The sequence below is a fragment of the Zea mays genome, unplaced genomic scaffold (assembly GCF_902167145.1).
Source record: "Zea mays cultivar B73 unplaced genomic scaffold, Zm-B73-REFERENCE-NAM-5.0 scaffold_329, whole genome shotgun sequence".
Taxonomy (NCBI): domain Eukaryota; kingdom Viridiplantae; phylum Streptophyta; class Magnoliopsida; order Poales; family Poaceae; genus Zea; species Zea mays.
In genome coordinates, this window is record NW_023366958.1 from 45537 (window position 1) to 63517 (window position 17981).

The following is a 17981-nucleotide window of genomic DNA, read 5'->3' on the forward strand; positions in this document are numbered from 1 at the left end:
AAGCGACCAGACTTAACATAAATGTAGCCACTGGAGCCATTCTAAAAAGGGAGAAATTAGCACTACTTGGTGAAATAGGTTCTTTTAGAATCAATTTAAAACCATCTGCTAGAGGTTGTAACAATCCGAACGATCCCACTACATCAGGACCCTTTCGACGTTGCACAAAAGCCATTACTTTACGTTCAGCTAGCACTAAAAAGGCTACTCCTAGTAGAAGTGGTAGAATTAAACAAAGTATTTCCGCTGGAACAGCTATGTACGTTTTCGATTTTCTATTCACTCATGATCGGGCCTGACCTGGTCGACCCGATCAAACTATTGAACTTATGATCTGGCCTGGTTGACCCAATCATGATATTGAAGGATGGGACCTTTTCTCGATAAACTCCGGATCCCGAGAAGTTTTGAAGATGGTGCTCCTGTTACGTTACTTCGAATGGAATCCTCACTTGACTAAGCATAAGCGAAAAACGTGGCTGAGAGTAAGCAATCCCCTTTCCTAGTGGTTGAGTCATGATCAGAAATATTGCGAAAGAAAGTGAAATGTCCTATCGTCGTCCCAATTTGGGTAATCCACGATGTCTTCATTTTATGTACCCATCTTTACTCGTTTTCGGTGTATCGATAGTTCGTTGTACTACACTTTGAACTAACCTAGAGTAGAGGCCGTGCTTAGGAAAAAATCGATATCAGTGAAGTAATCCCGGAACTCTAGAAATCGTGAAGAATTTCTTCCATTTTGTTCAATATCGCGAATATAGCGGAAAAGGGCCCCCTCTAGAACATTCCTTTGAATGGAATTGTTCATTGGGTTCGACTTGTTGTTCGAAAAAATCGAAAGCAGTCTCTCGTATGTTATTGTAAGGTGATTCATTCATAATATTTATTATGTGCGGTTTCAAGATGCTAAAAAAGTATATTTTGTAATCGGCTTTTGAGCTCCATTATGTGTACTTCATCAATTTAGGAATTATGGACTTGGCGGTAGTGGTCAATACTAACTGCACCGTCTAAATGCTCCCTGACCAAGTTAGCGTACTCGCCAGGGTTGAGTTGAGGGCCCGTGCGCTAATTGGGCTTCGAGGTTGGCTTGGCTATACGCGAAAAAAGCTCGCTTTCTACTGATCTGCGGCCTGTTCTGTCCTAAACAGTTCCTGAATGTTATTTGTTTCATAGGAAGATTCCAAAAGCACATTGATGCCGAAAGAATCTTCGGAACCGGTGGAGAGGCTATTCTGATTGAAGGCTAGACAAATAACATGACTGAGGTATGTAAATCAAACCAGTGAAATAGCTTTATAATATTAGATAGATATAGAATATCAAAAGCAAAAGCCTGATAATGGGTTTCAAACACGAAAGAAGAAAAGAAAAAAAGAAAATTATAGCTTTCTTTTTTTTTGGTGCGTGCTTTTCGCCTGCCTTCCCGACCACGGATAGGCTACGGGGCTTTGCACTTCGGCCCCTGTGAATACCACATCAAGGTGACAGGATTCGAACCTATGGCCCTCTGTACCCAAAACAGATGCGCTGACCAGACTGCGCTACACCTCGTCTCCCCCCCGGAACATATGGTATGGATCTACCCGATCGAAAAAGACTCGAACCGCAGTCGCCCACCCCGCGGCACAGGGAGGCGAGAACCACCGCTTTTAGGAAATAAGCCTACAATTTTATTTGATTCTCGTCTCGTTTCACTTGCATTTTCTTTCGGAATGACTTGATCGTTCTGAGAGTGGAATCGAACCACTCACTCCGGAAGGATTTAGAGTCCAAAGGGCCCAGCGAAAGAAGTCCCACGCCAGCAGCCTGCCAGAACCATTAATACAGGGTTTGATCCACTGAACACCCACACAATCTCGATTTGACAGATCATCGCCATCTCTTTGGACATGCATGTGTTAAGCAAATGGACTGAACTGAATGAAGAGTGATGTCACATCGCATTTTCGATCTTAGGCGAACGATGGGTTACCGGGTCTACGACCTCGCAAGGCACTACTGTAGACCTCTTTGGGCCAGACGCTTTCTCAATCAAAAATGGAAAGAAGGAGTGAGTCTATCACCTACGTCATTTCTCAAGCAAAAATGGAAGCATTAAGTCATCGTTCCGTCATACAACATCTAAGGTCATCCCTTACGACTTCCCTACATCACCCTTCTAAGCTCCTTTGCCCTATGACAAAAGTCTACTTTGAATGAATGATCATTTTACGGTTCGATTCCGGCTCGTGACATGAAGAAGAAGTCCCAAACAGGGATCAGATGAGTTTGCACAGCGTTACTTTTTGTTCTTCGTTGACGGAAAATCAAACGGTTCCCGGTCTTTTCAGAAGACTATGCTTACTTTCTTTTCTCTTACCGGTCTTTTCAATCAAGGAAATGTATTCCGTTCCTCGAATCGGGACTTTCTTTGTCGAGGATCTCTGGTACTCCATCGAGTTTCCGTTTCTTCTTCTAATGGCTGTGTCCGTCTAAGGTGGCTGGCTATTTGAGCGATTTAAGTATCGCGGTTGTCTTGAGCTCTGGATTGATGGACGGGGCTGGGTTCAATTTCAACTCGGAGATAGCCGGGTCTATAGCTATAGTAAGAGCCGCTTTGTGAACAGCATCGGATAACATAGCAAGGGTAGCCGCAATAGAGCAATTATGCCTTAAGCCCAAAACTCTTCCTTTCGGGGAAGGAAGAAAAGACTTTTCTTATTCCAAGCCAGCTACGGGACAAGTGAAACGGGCAGTTAGTTCAGTGAGGACAGCAGTTCCAGCAAAGACAGTGGAATGGTAAAGCTGTTCATTCTCAACGGGAAAGGATTTCTCTATTGCAACGGGGCTAGTTTCAACAAGGTGAGCAAAGCTAGATACTTAGGCTTGTCCAGTTGTTCCACCAACCCCTGCTCCCGACCCAGGTACATTCTTCTTGGCAGCTCAAGACCTTTCTTGTTCCTTGCTCCCGTGGATCGATACTAGTTACTTACCTTTAATCTTAGCTTAGTGTCTTTTACCTAACCTACTCGCTCGCCGAGCTTTTTTTATCTTGGTTATTGGCTTTTTTACTCAAGTTAGAGCTTTTCTTTCCTGGCTTTTTCACTCGAGTTGTTCGCTTGGCTTTAGCTCATTTTTTTGTCCATTTCTTCTCTTTACAGATCCCCTCGAAGTATCCAGAAGAATGGCAATGCAAAATAATAGCAATAGTCGTCTCGTAGGTGCTGGTGAAAGAATAGCTTATGGGGCTGGAGTCAAAGGAGCTTTCATAGACATAGAAATCATAATAGAAAGAGCAGGCCTGCGAGCAGCGAGTGCCCTTTGTAAGTTGCGAGCCTGCCTGTCAAACCATAGGCGCCTTACCGCCCCCCCTTTCTTTTTTGAATTAGAAAGAAGGGGATGAAAGACAAAGAAAGAGATCAGGTTATTTATGATCGGAGAAAAGGAAGGGGCGTGGTTGATGTGTCACTGGGAACCCGTAGGAAGGGGAGACGACCGGCCTCATTCACATCTGAAATCGCCAACATGAACACAAACGAAATCGTCGAATTTCGTATAGAAAGAAAAGGAACCACTTCTATTCTCTTCTCTTTTCTTAGGTATATGAAGAATTGCTTTTTGGTCCCTTTCGTCCAGTGGTTAGGACATCGTCTTTTCATGTCGAAGACACGGGTTCGATTCCCGTAAGGGATATTACTTCATCCTGGCCTTCAAATCGTTGGTGCTGATTATCATATAATCTCCTTGCTTTGGAGTGAAGAAAAGAAGTTCGATCAGTTCATTCAATTAGGAAGCGTCAGACTAGGCCTTTCTTTCAACGAATGTCTCATTCTAATCTACCTACCCGGATCCCTTTGCTACTAAGCGAGCCAACTATCTATCGACAGACCCATCAGCTTTGCACTTAACTAACCCATTTATTTCCAACAGTTTGACGCCCCATTCCTCGTTTTCCCACTTGTACTTCTATGCCTTGCCCCATAGAGAGGAGTCTTCTTTCTTCGGAAAAACGGCTGAATTCGATTAAGTATTCCCATAGAGAAAAAAGCCCACTAATAACTGGAGCTGGAGGTAGTAGCCCTTCCTCTTTGGTCTAGTTGACCGCAGCACCCATTGCCGAAAGCAGCTCATACGGGGGTATTTCCTTGGCCAACGCTTCTAGTAGGAGGCATATTCCTTTCTCCCGAGGGTGAGGTTTCTCACTTTTGCCTATGGCTGGCATAACCAAATCTAGAGCGGAGTGAGCCAATCCATTTGTAACCGTTTCAAAGTCTTCTGCGGCATCTTCTGGATCAGAATCTCCTGCTCAACCGAGAATGAATTCATTTTCATTGTATTATGTGGCAGTCCCACTACTTTCAACCATGGAAGCGAATCGATGATCCTGTCCAGAGTATCTTTATGAAGAATATCCTAGCCTAGTCATAGCTTTCTTTGTAAATGATCTCTCCTCTGCATCGCTGGAAAAGTTCTCAACCGGATTATCGGAGAACAACCGCACTCAACCAAGAACTTCCCCTTCCCCCATTTCCCTGTCTTCGCTATTTTGCTTTTCTACTGCTTGCTCCCCGAGCTCCCTATCCGAGTAAGTCCTACCTTCCTGGTTGGCAAGTAGTAAACCCTACTTCCCTTTCAAATCCTTGATTTGATCATCTTCATTCCATGGTGGACGGAGGAAAACTAGTTACAAATGTTCTTTGCTCGTGATACTTTGAATTGAAAGAGGAACGCTTGCAACGATAGCCCTTGTCAAGCAAAGCATCCTAGTGTGAAAAAGCAAGAAAATGCACTGACTGGCCCTGCCTTCAGCCGTACTCTCCTTTCATCTGGGTGGGTACTAGTTTGAAAGCAGGAACTCGGAAAGGAGGCACGGTTTTAGCAAGAAGCAAGGAATTCCAATTCATAGGAAAGCCAGCCCTTCGAAGAAAACGGAAGTGCTAGCAACGAAAGCAGCAGGGCCACGAATCGGATTAACAGATAGGGATCAGGTTGTTGTTGAAGTTCAGTAAAGAGCAGGGCCAAGCCAAGCCGGATTAGCAGAAGAAAAAAAGAAAGAGAAGGGATACCCTTGCATCCCTTCTCTTTCCATTTTCAATATTACAGATTATCTAATCTTTGTTGCTGCTTAGGACTAGGCGAACATCAGATGAGATGAAAGCTAGTACTACCTCATACGATACGGTGAAGAAATTCTAATCTGCTCTAGAAAACCACTTTTCATGTTCCAGATATAGCACGTAGGTTGTGACTCCACATGGGGAGCTGAGGGACATAACATGATAATAGAAGGTCATCCTAGGTAGAGCTGTAGCACAGATCCACGGAGCGGGAGGTAAGAGGAAAAGAAAAGAATACCACCATAAAAGAAAATTGTGCCCTCTTGAGCCCTAAACCTAGGAGCAATGGTTTCTCTCCTTCCCAAACTGCAACCGCAACCAGTTCTAATTCAAACAGTGTGGTGGAGTTCAATCAGAAACTCTCCTTCATCCCTCTTCAAATGCATTCCTCACTACGAGATTGAATATGTTTTCCCAGCCTCCCACCAGTAGGCGAATCCCTCCAACCAATGACTACACTACCTTGGTTATCCGCTTTCATGTCTTGGATTGAGCTTTCTAACTCTTATTATAGTTGGGTGGGCGGAAAGAAAGGACAAGATTCCTGCTTCGTTCAAAGTCCTAGTCCTGTCTCCTGATATCTCGCCCGCTATTTCTATCTCCGCTAAACCTAGTCACTTGGCTAGCTATACTTCTATAGGAACTATCTAAGCTATACTTTACTTGACATGACTGCCTATCCTGGAACTAAAAGTCTTAAATACGTCTCTCTTGGCTACCCGTGACTTGCGTTGACCTATCCCTACTACTTGGTTATTAGCTTACCCTTTTATACCTATTAGAAACCCTAGCTAGCTTGTAAACACCTATCTCGTGCTTTACTTCTATACTGACCTAAACGTGAACTGAACAATATGCCTACCTTTTTTATGTTTCTCAACAATAAGCATCCCGTGGTGACAACAAACCATATGCCAACAAACAACTCCTTAAAATGCTTATATGTATACAGCTTGGCCTTGCTATTCACAAATGTCTATCAGCTTCTCCTGCTTCTATACTTGCCTATCTGTGACATGACCTATTCCTACTTGCTTTGTCAACTACTTTACGATACTTAACTTAACTTTACGATACTTTACTTTATCCCCAGACCTATAAACAATGGGTCTCAATTCGGGAGGAAGAACCGGTAAATTGTACATACGAATGTCAATCTTCATTTAATACACTGGTAGGGGTCGATCAGGCAAATCCCAAAGCCCCGAACTGCTCTACTGATCTTCTCTCTCTTCAGACTCACTGAACCAGACTCCTTTTGCACTGAGAACACAATTAAGAACCCTCCTTCTCACATCACAAGAAGGCAAACCTTGTACGTTGATCGAATCTTCTTTCGCATCCAGAAGAGAGGCTGTGGGCTATCCGAGAGAGTGGTTCAGGTGACTACCGGAGTCATTGATTAAGCAGGTCAGATGGGCTTAGTAGGGCTCGAACCTACAATATCACCGTTATGAGCGGTACGTTTCAACCAATTAAACTATAAGCCCAATCGGATCTCTACATGCCGGGAAGAGCGGACAGAAAGAGGAGACCCTTTGCTCTATCTCCTTCTTCCTCTTCCCGGGGCCCCGGAGGGCAAGCCCTATTAAAGAAGCTAAGTGACTTTCGTCACTCAAGTAGTGAGTTTGAGAGTGGCCGTTAGGGCGACCACTTGTACTTCTAGGCCTTGGCGACCTATAGTCTTGTTACGCAACACAGCTTCACTCGATTCAGTAAATCAATAGTTCAAACCAGCCCACTAATAGCTTAGATAGTGGCCCTTCCACTTTGGTTTGGTATAGTTGACCCTACCTATTGACTCAAGGTAAGACCTCTGACTCAAGGTTCATAGGAAGGGGGAACCCAGACGTAGTGGGATGTAGGCTTCAGTTGTTTTGGTACTTTTGCACTACCTACGTCTTATTATTTATTTTGTAACCGGCTTTTCACCGGCAGGTCAGTAGGCCTTTTAGAAGGCGAACAAACGAAAGTTCTCCGCGGGCGCTAGCGCTATCTTGTTCGCTTTTGTCAACTGAAGTCGCGCGTAGCGCCAACTAACTGATAGCTGATAGAGCGCGGAGCCCCGAGTCTAAGCGAGCAGAGCCATTTCTTTGTCGTCAAAAGAAAAAAAAAGTACTAAAGGCGAAGGGCATTCTGTTGTACAGCTACTTTGGTTTTGGTATAGTTACAAAGGTAACCGGTAGGTGACTGTTGAATCGACAGTAGTTACGAAAGGGGGAAATAGCTCAGTTGGTTAGAGTGCTGGTCTGTCACGCCAGAAGTCGCGGGTTCGAACCCCGTTTTCCCCGCACGATCTTCCTCTTCCTGCCCGACTCATTTTGTCTTCACTGGAAGCTGCTGATCCCAGCGTAGCATTCAAGACAATTGTTCCTTCTTCGGTCTCCCTCCACCCCCTTCGTTTGTTGTGGGTCGCGTCTCACCGCAGGCACTTAATGAAAATGAATGAGTGAAGATCTTCCTTCCCCCCTTGTGTCTTACCAAGGACTGAGTTCCCACTTGTGGCGAAAAAAAAGTATACCATCCCACCCGGCCTCCCCCCGGGGGGTTAAGGTTCCTCTCGGAGACTGCCAGTCTACAAGAAGCTGGCAGAGCTTTAGCCATTGGACCACATCCATCCATCCTCCTACCTAAACAGTGACGCCTTTTCTTGTTCGTTCTTCGAATTACGCTAGTGGAGACTAATTCCTTCCGGCTAATGAAGATACTACCCCAGTCTTCCCATTCATTCCCAGTGGATCCTTTTCATTGAACGAACCAAGTTCACCTATACGAGAGTGAGGAATAGAAATCCTACAATCAACTTCCCACTTTTTATGTCCCGTTTGACGATTCTGCTGCGTCTTTAGAAAAGAAAAAGGAGAAGGACAGGGTCAGAAAAGCGATAACTATCAATTCGAATTCAGAATGAATCAAATCTCCCCAAGTAGGATTCGAACCTACGACCAGTCAGTTAACAGCCGACCGCTCTACCACTGAGCTACTGAGGAAGAACGGACTTAAGGAAGCTGACTCTCGTTCTTTGGACCAACCAACCGAAAAGAAAAAAAGTTAGTCACTTTTTCTCTTTTCCGGGAGAAAGGGTGACGATAGCAATCCCCTTTGCCTCCCCGGCCGGGGAGCCCCCAGGACAGGACAAGGGGGGCGGCGGGGATTAATAAAGAATGGGTTGGCAAATATCTCACTTAATGGTGGGAGGGGAGTATTTAGTCTTAGTCTGCCTTTAGGTTAGGGTTTTATTTGAAATCTAAATAGAAATGCCTCCTAGAAATGAAATAGCTGAATTCTTTATCCTTAAAAGACTGGAATCCCTCCAACCAATGACTACTCAACCTTTATCACAATCTCAACTGCTTTCCACAGAAAGTATTACCTGAGGTTGAACATTTATCCCTTCAACCTGATTGCCTTAAACATTCATAGCTAACAGTTGACATCGTCTTTCCTTAATAAAAGAAGTAAACTATTTAACGGTTTTAGTTTGTCAGCTTTCACCACTTCTGTTTTGTCTTCCTCGACTATACATTCTCTTACTCCAAAAGGGTCTAACCCAGACAGAGATTACTTTTCGATAACACACCTAGTTCGGGGGTTGATTAACAGGAAAGCCCGCGGCCTACCACTACGAATTTATAGCTATAAAGGGTCACAGTATGAAACTGCTACCCATTTGATGCACAAGGATGCTATGGTTAAAGCTAATATCTACTCAGCTGTTCCCCGACTTAGGCTATATAATCCATCTTAGGTACAGTAACCTAGACTCGAACTCACTATACAGGAAACCAACCGTTCAACGAAATGTGTGCTCAATTTATTAGAATACGCTTGTAAATCCTCTTCTAAATTCTTACTGTAAAAGAATAAGGGAAACAGTCATTGTTGAATCTGCATGGAACCCTATATGAATAATCATTATTGTATTCTACCAAACATCTTATGGGGTTGGTAAAACCAACGCATTGGTAGCTATAAAGCTTGCTACCATGATGGCAGTGCCGACACTCGCTTCATAGCAACATTATTATCCATGTTCTCGGCTTGGTTAACGTTAAAAACCTCCGTAAAGGAAAGGTTGGATCATTCATAAATGTACTAAGATAAGAACAGTATTCACTATGTCTTTATTGATCAAGAAAGTCACCCTCTTGTAACCATTAATAACGGCTTCTGGGTTCTTAAAAGCATTCAAATTTGCCAATGGGTGAGCTATTTCTTGGGGGATAATAAAAGGGTTATCACACTGAACATACCTGTACCAAACTACAACTCCTATCCCCATTAATACAAGGATATTAAACATACCCCAGACAAACTTATTGTTTGATTTGTTAAAAGTGCAAGTTCTAACTTGCGTTATAGCACTAGAAAATACTGTATTGTATCCAACAAAATACCTTTCAATCCTCGGCCCACTTCAGTTTTCGTGATAAAAACTCATTATGGGGATAGTCTGCCCCTTCATATATAGTATCAATAACAGGATCTCTTATTGGATCGTCTCTAAGATCTCCTAACCTCTCCCATGCATTTTTAGCTACTAAACGAATGTTTGTATTTTTTTGAGATAATATCTCACCGTCGTAAATAAGGGTTTGACCGCAGCATGTTAAAACATGAGGCAATTCATGAAACTCTTCTATCAAATCATATACATTCGAGACTCCATATAGGTCTATCTATATAGTATAGTAACTGAAAGCAGTCTCATTGGTGTATTCCATTTGTGGTAATACTTTATATTCATTATGGAAAACTCTATCGCACAGCTTCTTAGCAAGTAAAGATTGCTTATACATGTTGATTTTAGCAAAGCTGTTAAGAATGCTCTCTTCATCAGTTTGCAACATATGTTTGATATTGCTGTAGTTTTGGGTAAGTCCGACCTTGAAGAATAATCCGACCATGAGGAGTATGGAGTGTTTGCCATGTTTTGTATCTTTTCAGTTGTTCTATTTATGGATTTATTGGGATTTTCCATGAGTTTAGTTGTATCTACCCGATTGTGGTATCCCCACCTCTATCCTTGTAATTGGTCAGAGAGATACAACTCTATTAAAAGAAAATAACCCGAGATTTTGACCCTAAAGAAAAAGAAGTGTCTCTATTTAGAGATTTATCTACTTAGATTTAGATTTAGATTAAAAAATAATACTCCTTCTATATTATTCTAGAATATGTATCCCAATCCATCTCGAGTAATTTGTATCAATACCTATTCGGTAGATCCTTTTTTCTGTGCCAGGAACCAGATTTGAACTGGTGACACGAGGATTTTCAGTCCTCTGCTCTACCAACTGAGCTATCCTGACCATTTCTTGTGCATCATCCTAGTAGAGTACGTACTTGTATCTATGTGGGACTAAAAAAGAAAAAAGTATTCTAAAATTGGACTTAGTAAATGTCAGGATAATGATAATGACTTACTTAATAATAGGGATTACTTGCCTATACTATACTATAATATGTTCATTTGTATGAATGGGATAAGATCCAAAGAAGTAAGTTCGGATCCGTTTGTGAAAGAGTAGAATAAGAAAGATAGTGAATCTTGTTTGAACCATTAATGAAAAATAGAGGTTGGTACAATAGTATAGTATAGTTAGGAAGTAAAATGGGCTTTTTATTGGGGATAGAGGGACTTGACTTGAACCCTCACGATTTTGAATAGAAAGTCGACGGATTTTCCTCTTACTATAAATTTCATTGTTGTCGGTATTGACATGTAGAATGGGATTCTCTCTTTATTCTCGTCAGACTTGAACCTAACGAAGAAAGAATGAGGAAGAAAAAGATATCGTGATGTACGTCTAAAAACGGAAACTTAAGAACGCTTTTACCAAACCAAGAAAGCGTATCACTTTTCAATTGATTGGATCATCATAAGATCGACTGTGTTTCACCTCCCAACCCACACCGGGTTATGTTCCTCAATTCCAACAAGGGTATAATCAGCCGCCCCGGCACATCGACCGGCTCAACCCATGACGAGCCACCTTCACCAAAGCAGCTACAACCTCCCTATTAAAGTGACCCCCGGACCTATACCATACCCTTTTAGAATCTCCGCAAATTGCCAATTACCATTCCCAGGCTAGACCGATTAAAGAAACTAAATTCATACCCATCCTCTGGTCTAAAGAAGAGTTTTTTTTACTTTACTTAACTTTACATTAGAGACCTAATTCAAGGCGCCGCATCTCAGCCCTTCTCAATAGAATCCATGTGCCATTGCCTGAATGTCAATCAGCCCCTCCTGTCCGAAAAGAAGCATATCCGAATAAAGCAAGGTAACCCACAAAGCATTTTTAGCTATTAAGGACTGACTTCAAAAGGCTCAAAAAAACTGGAATCAGTTGGAGGAAACTAAGGGCCAGGTTCACATTATCAGTGAGCGCGGATAAGAACGTTTCCTGGAATTCCACATCCCATATTGACTCTACCATCCCGGCACGTTGGCCACTAAGTCCAATCTGACCTATCTCAAATAAGATCTTTTAGGATAAATTTTATAGGCATCCCTCGCACTTTGTTTCGCTAGCAGCAGCCCGGACTCGTATGCCAGTGCTCGCTATCCAGCCAGTCTAAAGAGTTCGCCTAGAAAGAACTTCTCACTTCCAGGCTTAGCGGCTGACCTATGAACCACTTCTACTGGTGGCTGCTACTGCTATCAATCGTATAATAGACTGACTCCTTTTTCGCAAAGCGGAAAGAAACATCCCAAGTCAACATTGCCAAAAGTGGACCACTTCTGCTTGATACTTGCTTGCCAATCCTTTACTCTTTTTGTTCCGCCCTGGCATCTTTACCCGCCTACCAGAAATGTGTATCACAAGGTATGATGGGATTAGAACAGTTCCATGTCCATGCATTAAATTAAATGCCGCTCCAATCGATGAAGGGCACAAGATCTCGTCCTTGACATAGGAAAGCTCAATCTCTTAAAGACATAGCATTGAAAGAGTGAGTAAGAAGCATGAAATCCAGGCTTATCCTTTCTATGACTATGAACCAAGACTTATTTATAAAATAAATAGGTTTCTAAAATCAATAGGTGAGCTCCCTAGAGGAGTATTTTCTGTCCCTCGACCTTTGTCTTCAGACTACTTTTTCTATTTCATACAGACGACGAAAAAGAACTCGATTTTCCAGGGAAGGACAGCTGGAGGATAGGATCCTTTTTTCCGACATTTAGACGATAAAGTAACTGCTTTTCTCACTATTCTCAGAATGAGGGATTGGGATTGACCGGGACCTATTCTCTGGGAACTTCCGCCTCCTTAGCCAATCCACCTTATTCTTGATAGTTCGGTATGAATGGTATTCTTTTTAGTCTTAATCCTAATACTTCTATCATGGTATTAAATACCCTAGTACTGTTAGGAGAATGCCCAATAGCCCTTGAGCATGGAAGGAATGATACGAAAATAGCGAATTTGCTTATTAGGAGTAGAAGCACTTTTCGATAGTAAGATAGATATAGATCTAAAGGGCCTAGCAGTTCTTACAATACCAGTAGTAATAGATAGGATACCTTATGGAGATACCTTGAAAAAAAAAGACTAGTTAGAGTTTCTCAAAAAAGCTTAGGAAAGCAGGTTTAGGAAAGGAAGTTTCACCAGTGTCTAAGTAAGAAAAGTCAAGTTAGTCATCTAAGGAAAGCCTTGGGCGAAAGAAAAACCCTTTTCTCTGCGCATATTCCCTTTCTAGAGTATTATACTGTCAATAACTATCCTTTAGTTTCCTAAATCCCTTTTGCCTAAAGTATAATATCTGAAGTAGTAGATGCTACTGAAAGAGGTATGTCATAATCATAAGTAGTTACTTCTTCCATTTTGACTGTAATAGAGTTCAAGTAGTTGATAGCGCCAGTCTAAGTAGTTATCTCTGTTCTCTTTTGGAGATGTAGTAAACTATGCGTAAGCTGTATTTGACTATGGATAAGGAATAGTTCTTGCCTATCTATCCGGAGTATTTGCCTATTCCTAAGTAGTTATTCACTATCCATAACCTTTATCAGTATCTGACCTCTTGGGCAAGCCAAAATCAGTAATTCTTAAAAGCTAGTATCTTTACCTCTTTCTTTCCTCCGTCTAAGGCCAGTCATTTTCCTTCTCTGCGGTTGCTTATGGTGAGTGCTAATTCCTTCCAATTGCAGTCCTTCGAGGTTATATCCTATCCTGGTATATGAAAGAGAAGATCAATTCCTTAGGAGACAGGTATCGATGCTTGCCAGCAGGAGAAAGATCACTAGGTTCAGTCTCTGATCTGATCAATAGGGTTCCCTAGGTACATTCCGTTTTCTGGAAATCCTGCAGGGATAGTAGCTCCCTTTTCGAGGGCAAAAAAACTCGTTAGGCTATCCGAGATTTTCTCTTTTTTCCAGCTTTTTGGAGTTCAAATAAGGAGTGCCCGGCCATCTAAAGTGCCAGTAGTCTAAGTTCCCCTCCAGGCTGCAGGGTAAAGGGCAGACACAGGTTCAGAGCGAGGGGAAAGGATCAAGGGTGCGTAGTATGCTTCTTACCCGCCTTATCTGCTAGGTCTAGGATTGGTTTTGTTAACTAGAGATCTTTTCCTGGACGTTTACACCTATTCCATTTTTAAGCTAAGCTCATTTTCGAGTACTAAGCATAGCATATATATTACTTGCTACTTGCCAATATGTAGATAAGTGAGTGTAAAAAGTCAATGTCCGACCGTGGCTATTGAATCGTCGAGGTTGTGTTAGTGAGCTGCTCTTTGAGTCTACCTTTTACCCAAGGATGTAGTTGTCTATGCATAAAGATTGGAATTTCCCATCTTTTTCAGCTCTGCTCCCAAAAGAGAAAGGAGACTGAACACATTTCTATACCCGGACGATCAATTCAATTTAAGTATACGCATACCTTTTCCCACGATTCAGGAATAGCCATAGAGGACTACGTTTTATAGACGTACGAATCCTACGATACGCGCAAAAGCTATGAAACCATTAGGAAGGGCACAGCAGCCCCAGGCCGGCTCCTTCTTTTACCTTGAAAAACAGATAGGAACGGCAAATCCTTGTTGAAGAAGAGAGGTGAGCAAGAGTGAAGAGTAGAGCGCGCATGGGAAGTGCGGTCGCTATGAACGAAGTGGGATTAGATATGGATCTTCGAAATAAGAGTCTTTCTACTTTCTATAAGCTATAAGTGAATTATTGATCAAGAGATATGTGAAACTATGCTCTTAGAACACCTTCTTCCATGCTATTGAAGCAGGCGAACAGGCGAGTGAGTGAAGAGAGAAGCCATGCCTCTTTCGAGGTGAGGCAAGCGATGAACGAGTAGATGCTGCCCTTAGACCTATTCTCTCTTTCGGTAGCAGACACCGTGATGGGCTAGGCTAGGAAACCTTATTCGATACGATAGGACAGGTAAACAAAGCAAGGCCTGGGTCGAGAGCCAATTTCATATTCTCCGGTTCCATTCCTGATCTTCCTGTCATCGTATCTTGTGTAAGAATCGCTTTCAGGCTTCTTATCGCTTTCTCATCAGTGGCAGTTTTGTCTCCCGTCCCTACCGAACTATACTATTAGTAACTGATCAACTTACTGTTGGAGTTCTTAAGCATATCTTTTTCCATTATTAGTTCTATCTTCCGAGTGGACTAAGGCATCAATCTGAACTATAAGCCCTATCGCTTGGGAATAAATGCTTCCCTAGCTGCTTGCCGGAGAAAAACGAAGCCTTAGAAATTGTAAATGAATCCCTAAAAGCGGAGAAAGGCTTAAACCTATTCATCTATCCTATCCCTCGCTTGACTCTTCTCGGAAAAGGTTCTCGTTCCCATGAATCTTGATCTGCCTCCTGGCATTGATAGCGATTGATCGAATTCCTACTCTGGTTTGAGAAGCTTTTCAGTTTTCCTTATCACTGAAAAGAATTCAAAATACGTATATTTGGTACTAAATAAACCGCCTTCGCTGGCTAATCCCTATGTCTTGGTACTCTACCCTCCCATTCATAAGAGAGTGGTAGTTGTCACCGGAAGCAGGTGTGAGTTGAGTAAGTCTTGTCAACAACGCTTCGCACAACTAAATACTAACACACTGTTTACTTCTGTACTTCTCCACCGCCAAAACACAATGACTGATGCAATTCATACAGGCACGAGCGAAAAACGAGCTGAACGAGTGATCAGGTGCTTCGACCTCTCTTTCTACGGTTGGTTTCTGACATCGATCGAGATTCAACATTCAGTAGGTTTGCTTTGACGAGTTAAAGGTGGAAGCTTCGAAGCATCAGTGAAGAGAGTGACCCGGAGCCCATCCTTCCTGTACGCATTTCTGCCTTATTTTGAAAAGCAGCACGGGGACTTCATCTGCCCATGATTGATTCCCGGCTATGATTTATAAAAAATCTTCGCTTCAAAAGCTTTCATTTCATTTTCTTCAAAGGCACATGCACTAGGTTACTTACGGAATCTCAAAGAAAGAGTCGTCCAGGAGCACTTCGTTAGATTTGCATGTGTTAAGCATATAGCTGAAGTAGCCTAAGCGCTTCAACCTGCTCGCTCTTACAAGACGAATCTCTTTCTATACGCAATTGAAACTAGAGTCTACTCCTTTCTGGTCTGAAATCTCAGTGGAGACGGTAAAGATTAGGTGCCTTTTTTCTTGACTATCCATCCCATTCAAAGCTTATCACACTTCTCCTTCCGATTCTTTTTCTTTTACTCCGCACTTTTGCTCTTTCGAGCCAAAATGAATGGGTCTTAGGGTGACTCCTCTTCTCCATGAGTAGGTAAACTCATGTACCACGCAGAGCCCCAACAGTTTACCCTCTTTTCTATTATTTTCCTCCACTAATTTTAGAATCCGCACATAATTGCGGAGTATTTGTAGTAGGTAGATAGAGGCAACGACACTTATACTCAGTAATATAGAAAAAAACTTAGCATTATCCGTCGCTGTCTGGTACACATAATGAAGAAACTCGATCATGGAAAAGATTGATTGATTTTGAAGCTCTGCTCCCAAAAGAGAAAGGGAGACTTAAAGATTGTGGGTTTGGTTTTTCCAAACAAAAGATAAATATTGGATAAGAAGTTCAACAATAAAACTTTCCTTCAGTAGGCTCGCTCCCGGTGGAGCCGCCAGCCCGCTCAGAAGTGGATTCGAACCCCCGACACCGTGGTTCGTAGCCACGTGCTCTAATCCTCAGAGCTACAGGCCCACCCCGTCTCCACAGGTCCCGGGGATACCCCCCACCCTCACCTTTCTGAGGACTATAAAGCCTTCTCGAATTAGGTCTCTGGGTTCTAATAAGAAGGCCTCTCGAATTTGTTCTACGGTAGAAGCTTCTACCAAAGTTGTAGACCCGGATACTAATCTTTCACTCACTGAAAAGTGAAAACCTGTGACTATATCGTCCTGAAGACGGATGCGACGGGAAGAAGTGGCATTTAGAAGTGTTGCTGACTTGACATTTAGGTTTCGGCATAACAAAGCTTGCACTGTCTTTTCGCACTTAGGCGCACAGCGTGCCGCTGGTAATGATTCTACTACTTTTACGGTGCTGCAAATTCGCAAGCTGATCCGTAGATTAAGTAATCGTTGTTGTTCATTGGATTCCTCCAGAATGACTTCGTTAGGATTGAAGAATTGCTGCAATGATTCCTGAATAGACTCGATTCTCCCGTCGAGAGTTTCTTTGAAAGTCTTACCTAAACTCTTCCGACTTAATATGAGAAAGCCTATAAAACAACGAGCTACTATCATTTCTTCATTATAGATTGAGATCTTCTTCGGACTTGATGCACAAATAGATGGAATAGCAGCAAATAGCATATTTATACCCTTCATATCCATTCCACTAAATCTCATTGTGACTCTCCACTTTTATGATGAAGCTCTGCTCCAAGAGAAAGGGAGACTTTTTTTGTGGTTGGTTTTTCCAAAAAAAGAACATTCGAACAAATAGACTTGATTCCATGACAAGCAAAAATGCTAGCTTCCCAGTAACTGTAACGCATACACTGGAGCGTTTGTCCCATTGACGAAGGCCAATGAAACTATTCTACTAATTTTCTGAGGAGCAACTTGACATTTCTTCATGCAGCTCAAAAGCTCTAGCGGAATCGCCGCAGCATCCTGATATTTTCATATTCTATATGTGACCACATCAGGGATTAACCCTGGATCTCTTAGCCCACTGAAGATTTCCTCAGCTGAAGATATGCGTCCTTGCCCACAAATTCAATAAGCGAATTGAAAGATAGGACAGTTGGATCAACTCGGAAATCTCCTCACCTCAAATGAGTTCCTTATCACTGCATCAGATGCCACGCATGAGATTGTCCTTACCAATATCTTTACGCGCACCCAGCTTTGGTTACCCACACCACCAATGCAACTAATTTCTGATCCCAACTTCATTCCTTTTATTTATCCGCGTTATATCATTCGGGTAATCTTATCTCCACCTTCGTCAGAAGGCTTTGAAGTCGTGTTCCAACTGAACGGACCCACATTCGGATATTGCAAAGTACACGGCAATGCTTGGGCTGGCTACTAATTCAAGGATGATGAGTAGGATATTCACTCCATGCTCTTAGGGAGTTCTTTATGCTGTGCGGTTACCGCCTTGCCACTATAGATCTCGTTCCTGAGATGAAATTCACTGTTCTCAGTGTAGACTATGACACTGCCCCATAATGACCAAGGGATGAAACCGGCTTTTACATAACTCAGCAGTTCCTTTGTGTACTTGCAGACGCTGGTGACGATCTGTTGTTAGTTCTCATGAGCACAGAAACTGATAAAGTAATAATTTACCGCGGGGTTATAAAATGGGTGAAGCCCTCAAGCCTGGGATTCAGTGGAAGAAGTGAAATCAGTTCTCGCTTTGAGACTTCCAG

At 42.5% G+C, this 17981-nt stretch overlaps 1 protein-coding gene and 5 non-coding genes across 6 annotated transcripts; 2 read left to right on the forward strand and 4 right to left on the reverse strand.

Annotated features, from left to right (window-relative positions):
- Positions 1–1482: 1482 nt before the first annotated feature.
- TRNAP-UGG (transfer RNA proline (anticodon UGG)) lies at positions 1483–1557 on the reverse strand. The gene has a single exon. It is a non-coding gene; the product is annotated as a tRNA-Pro (tRNA).
- Positions 1558–3606: 2049 nt separating this feature from the next.
- Positions 3607–3678, forward strand: TRNAE-UUC (transfer RNA glutamic acid (anticodon UUC)). The gene has a single exon. It is a non-coding gene; the product is annotated as a tRNA-Glu (tRNA).
- Positions 3679–7319: 3641 nt separating this feature from the next.
- TRNAD-GUC (transfer RNA aspartic acid (anticodon GUC)) lies at positions 7320–7393 on the forward strand. The gene has a single exon. It is a non-coding gene; the product is annotated as a tRNA-Asp (tRNA).
- A 627-nt stretch (positions 7394–8020) lies between these two features.
- Positions 8021–8092, reverse strand: TRNAN-GUU (transfer RNA asparagine (anticodon GUU)). The gene has a single exon. It is a non-coding gene; the product is annotated as a tRNA-Asn (tRNA).
- A 2249-nt stretch (positions 8093–10341) lies between these two features.
- TRNAF-GAA (transfer RNA phenylalanine (anticodon GAA)) lies at positions 10342–10414 on the reverse strand. The gene has a single exon. It is a non-coding gene; the product is annotated as a tRNA-Phe (tRNA).
- Positions 10415–16187: 5773 nt separating this feature from the next.
- Positions 16188–17085, reverse strand: LOC118474750 (ATP synthase protein MI25). Its single transcript, XM_035963758.1, has one exon. The coding sequence runs from the start codon at positions 16945–16947 to the stop codon at positions 16288–16290; it is 660 nt and encodes a 219-aa protein (XP_035819651.1). The 5' UTR covers positions 16948–17085; the 3' UTR covers positions 16188–16287.
- Between the last annotated feature and the right edge of the window lie 896 nt (positions 17086–17981).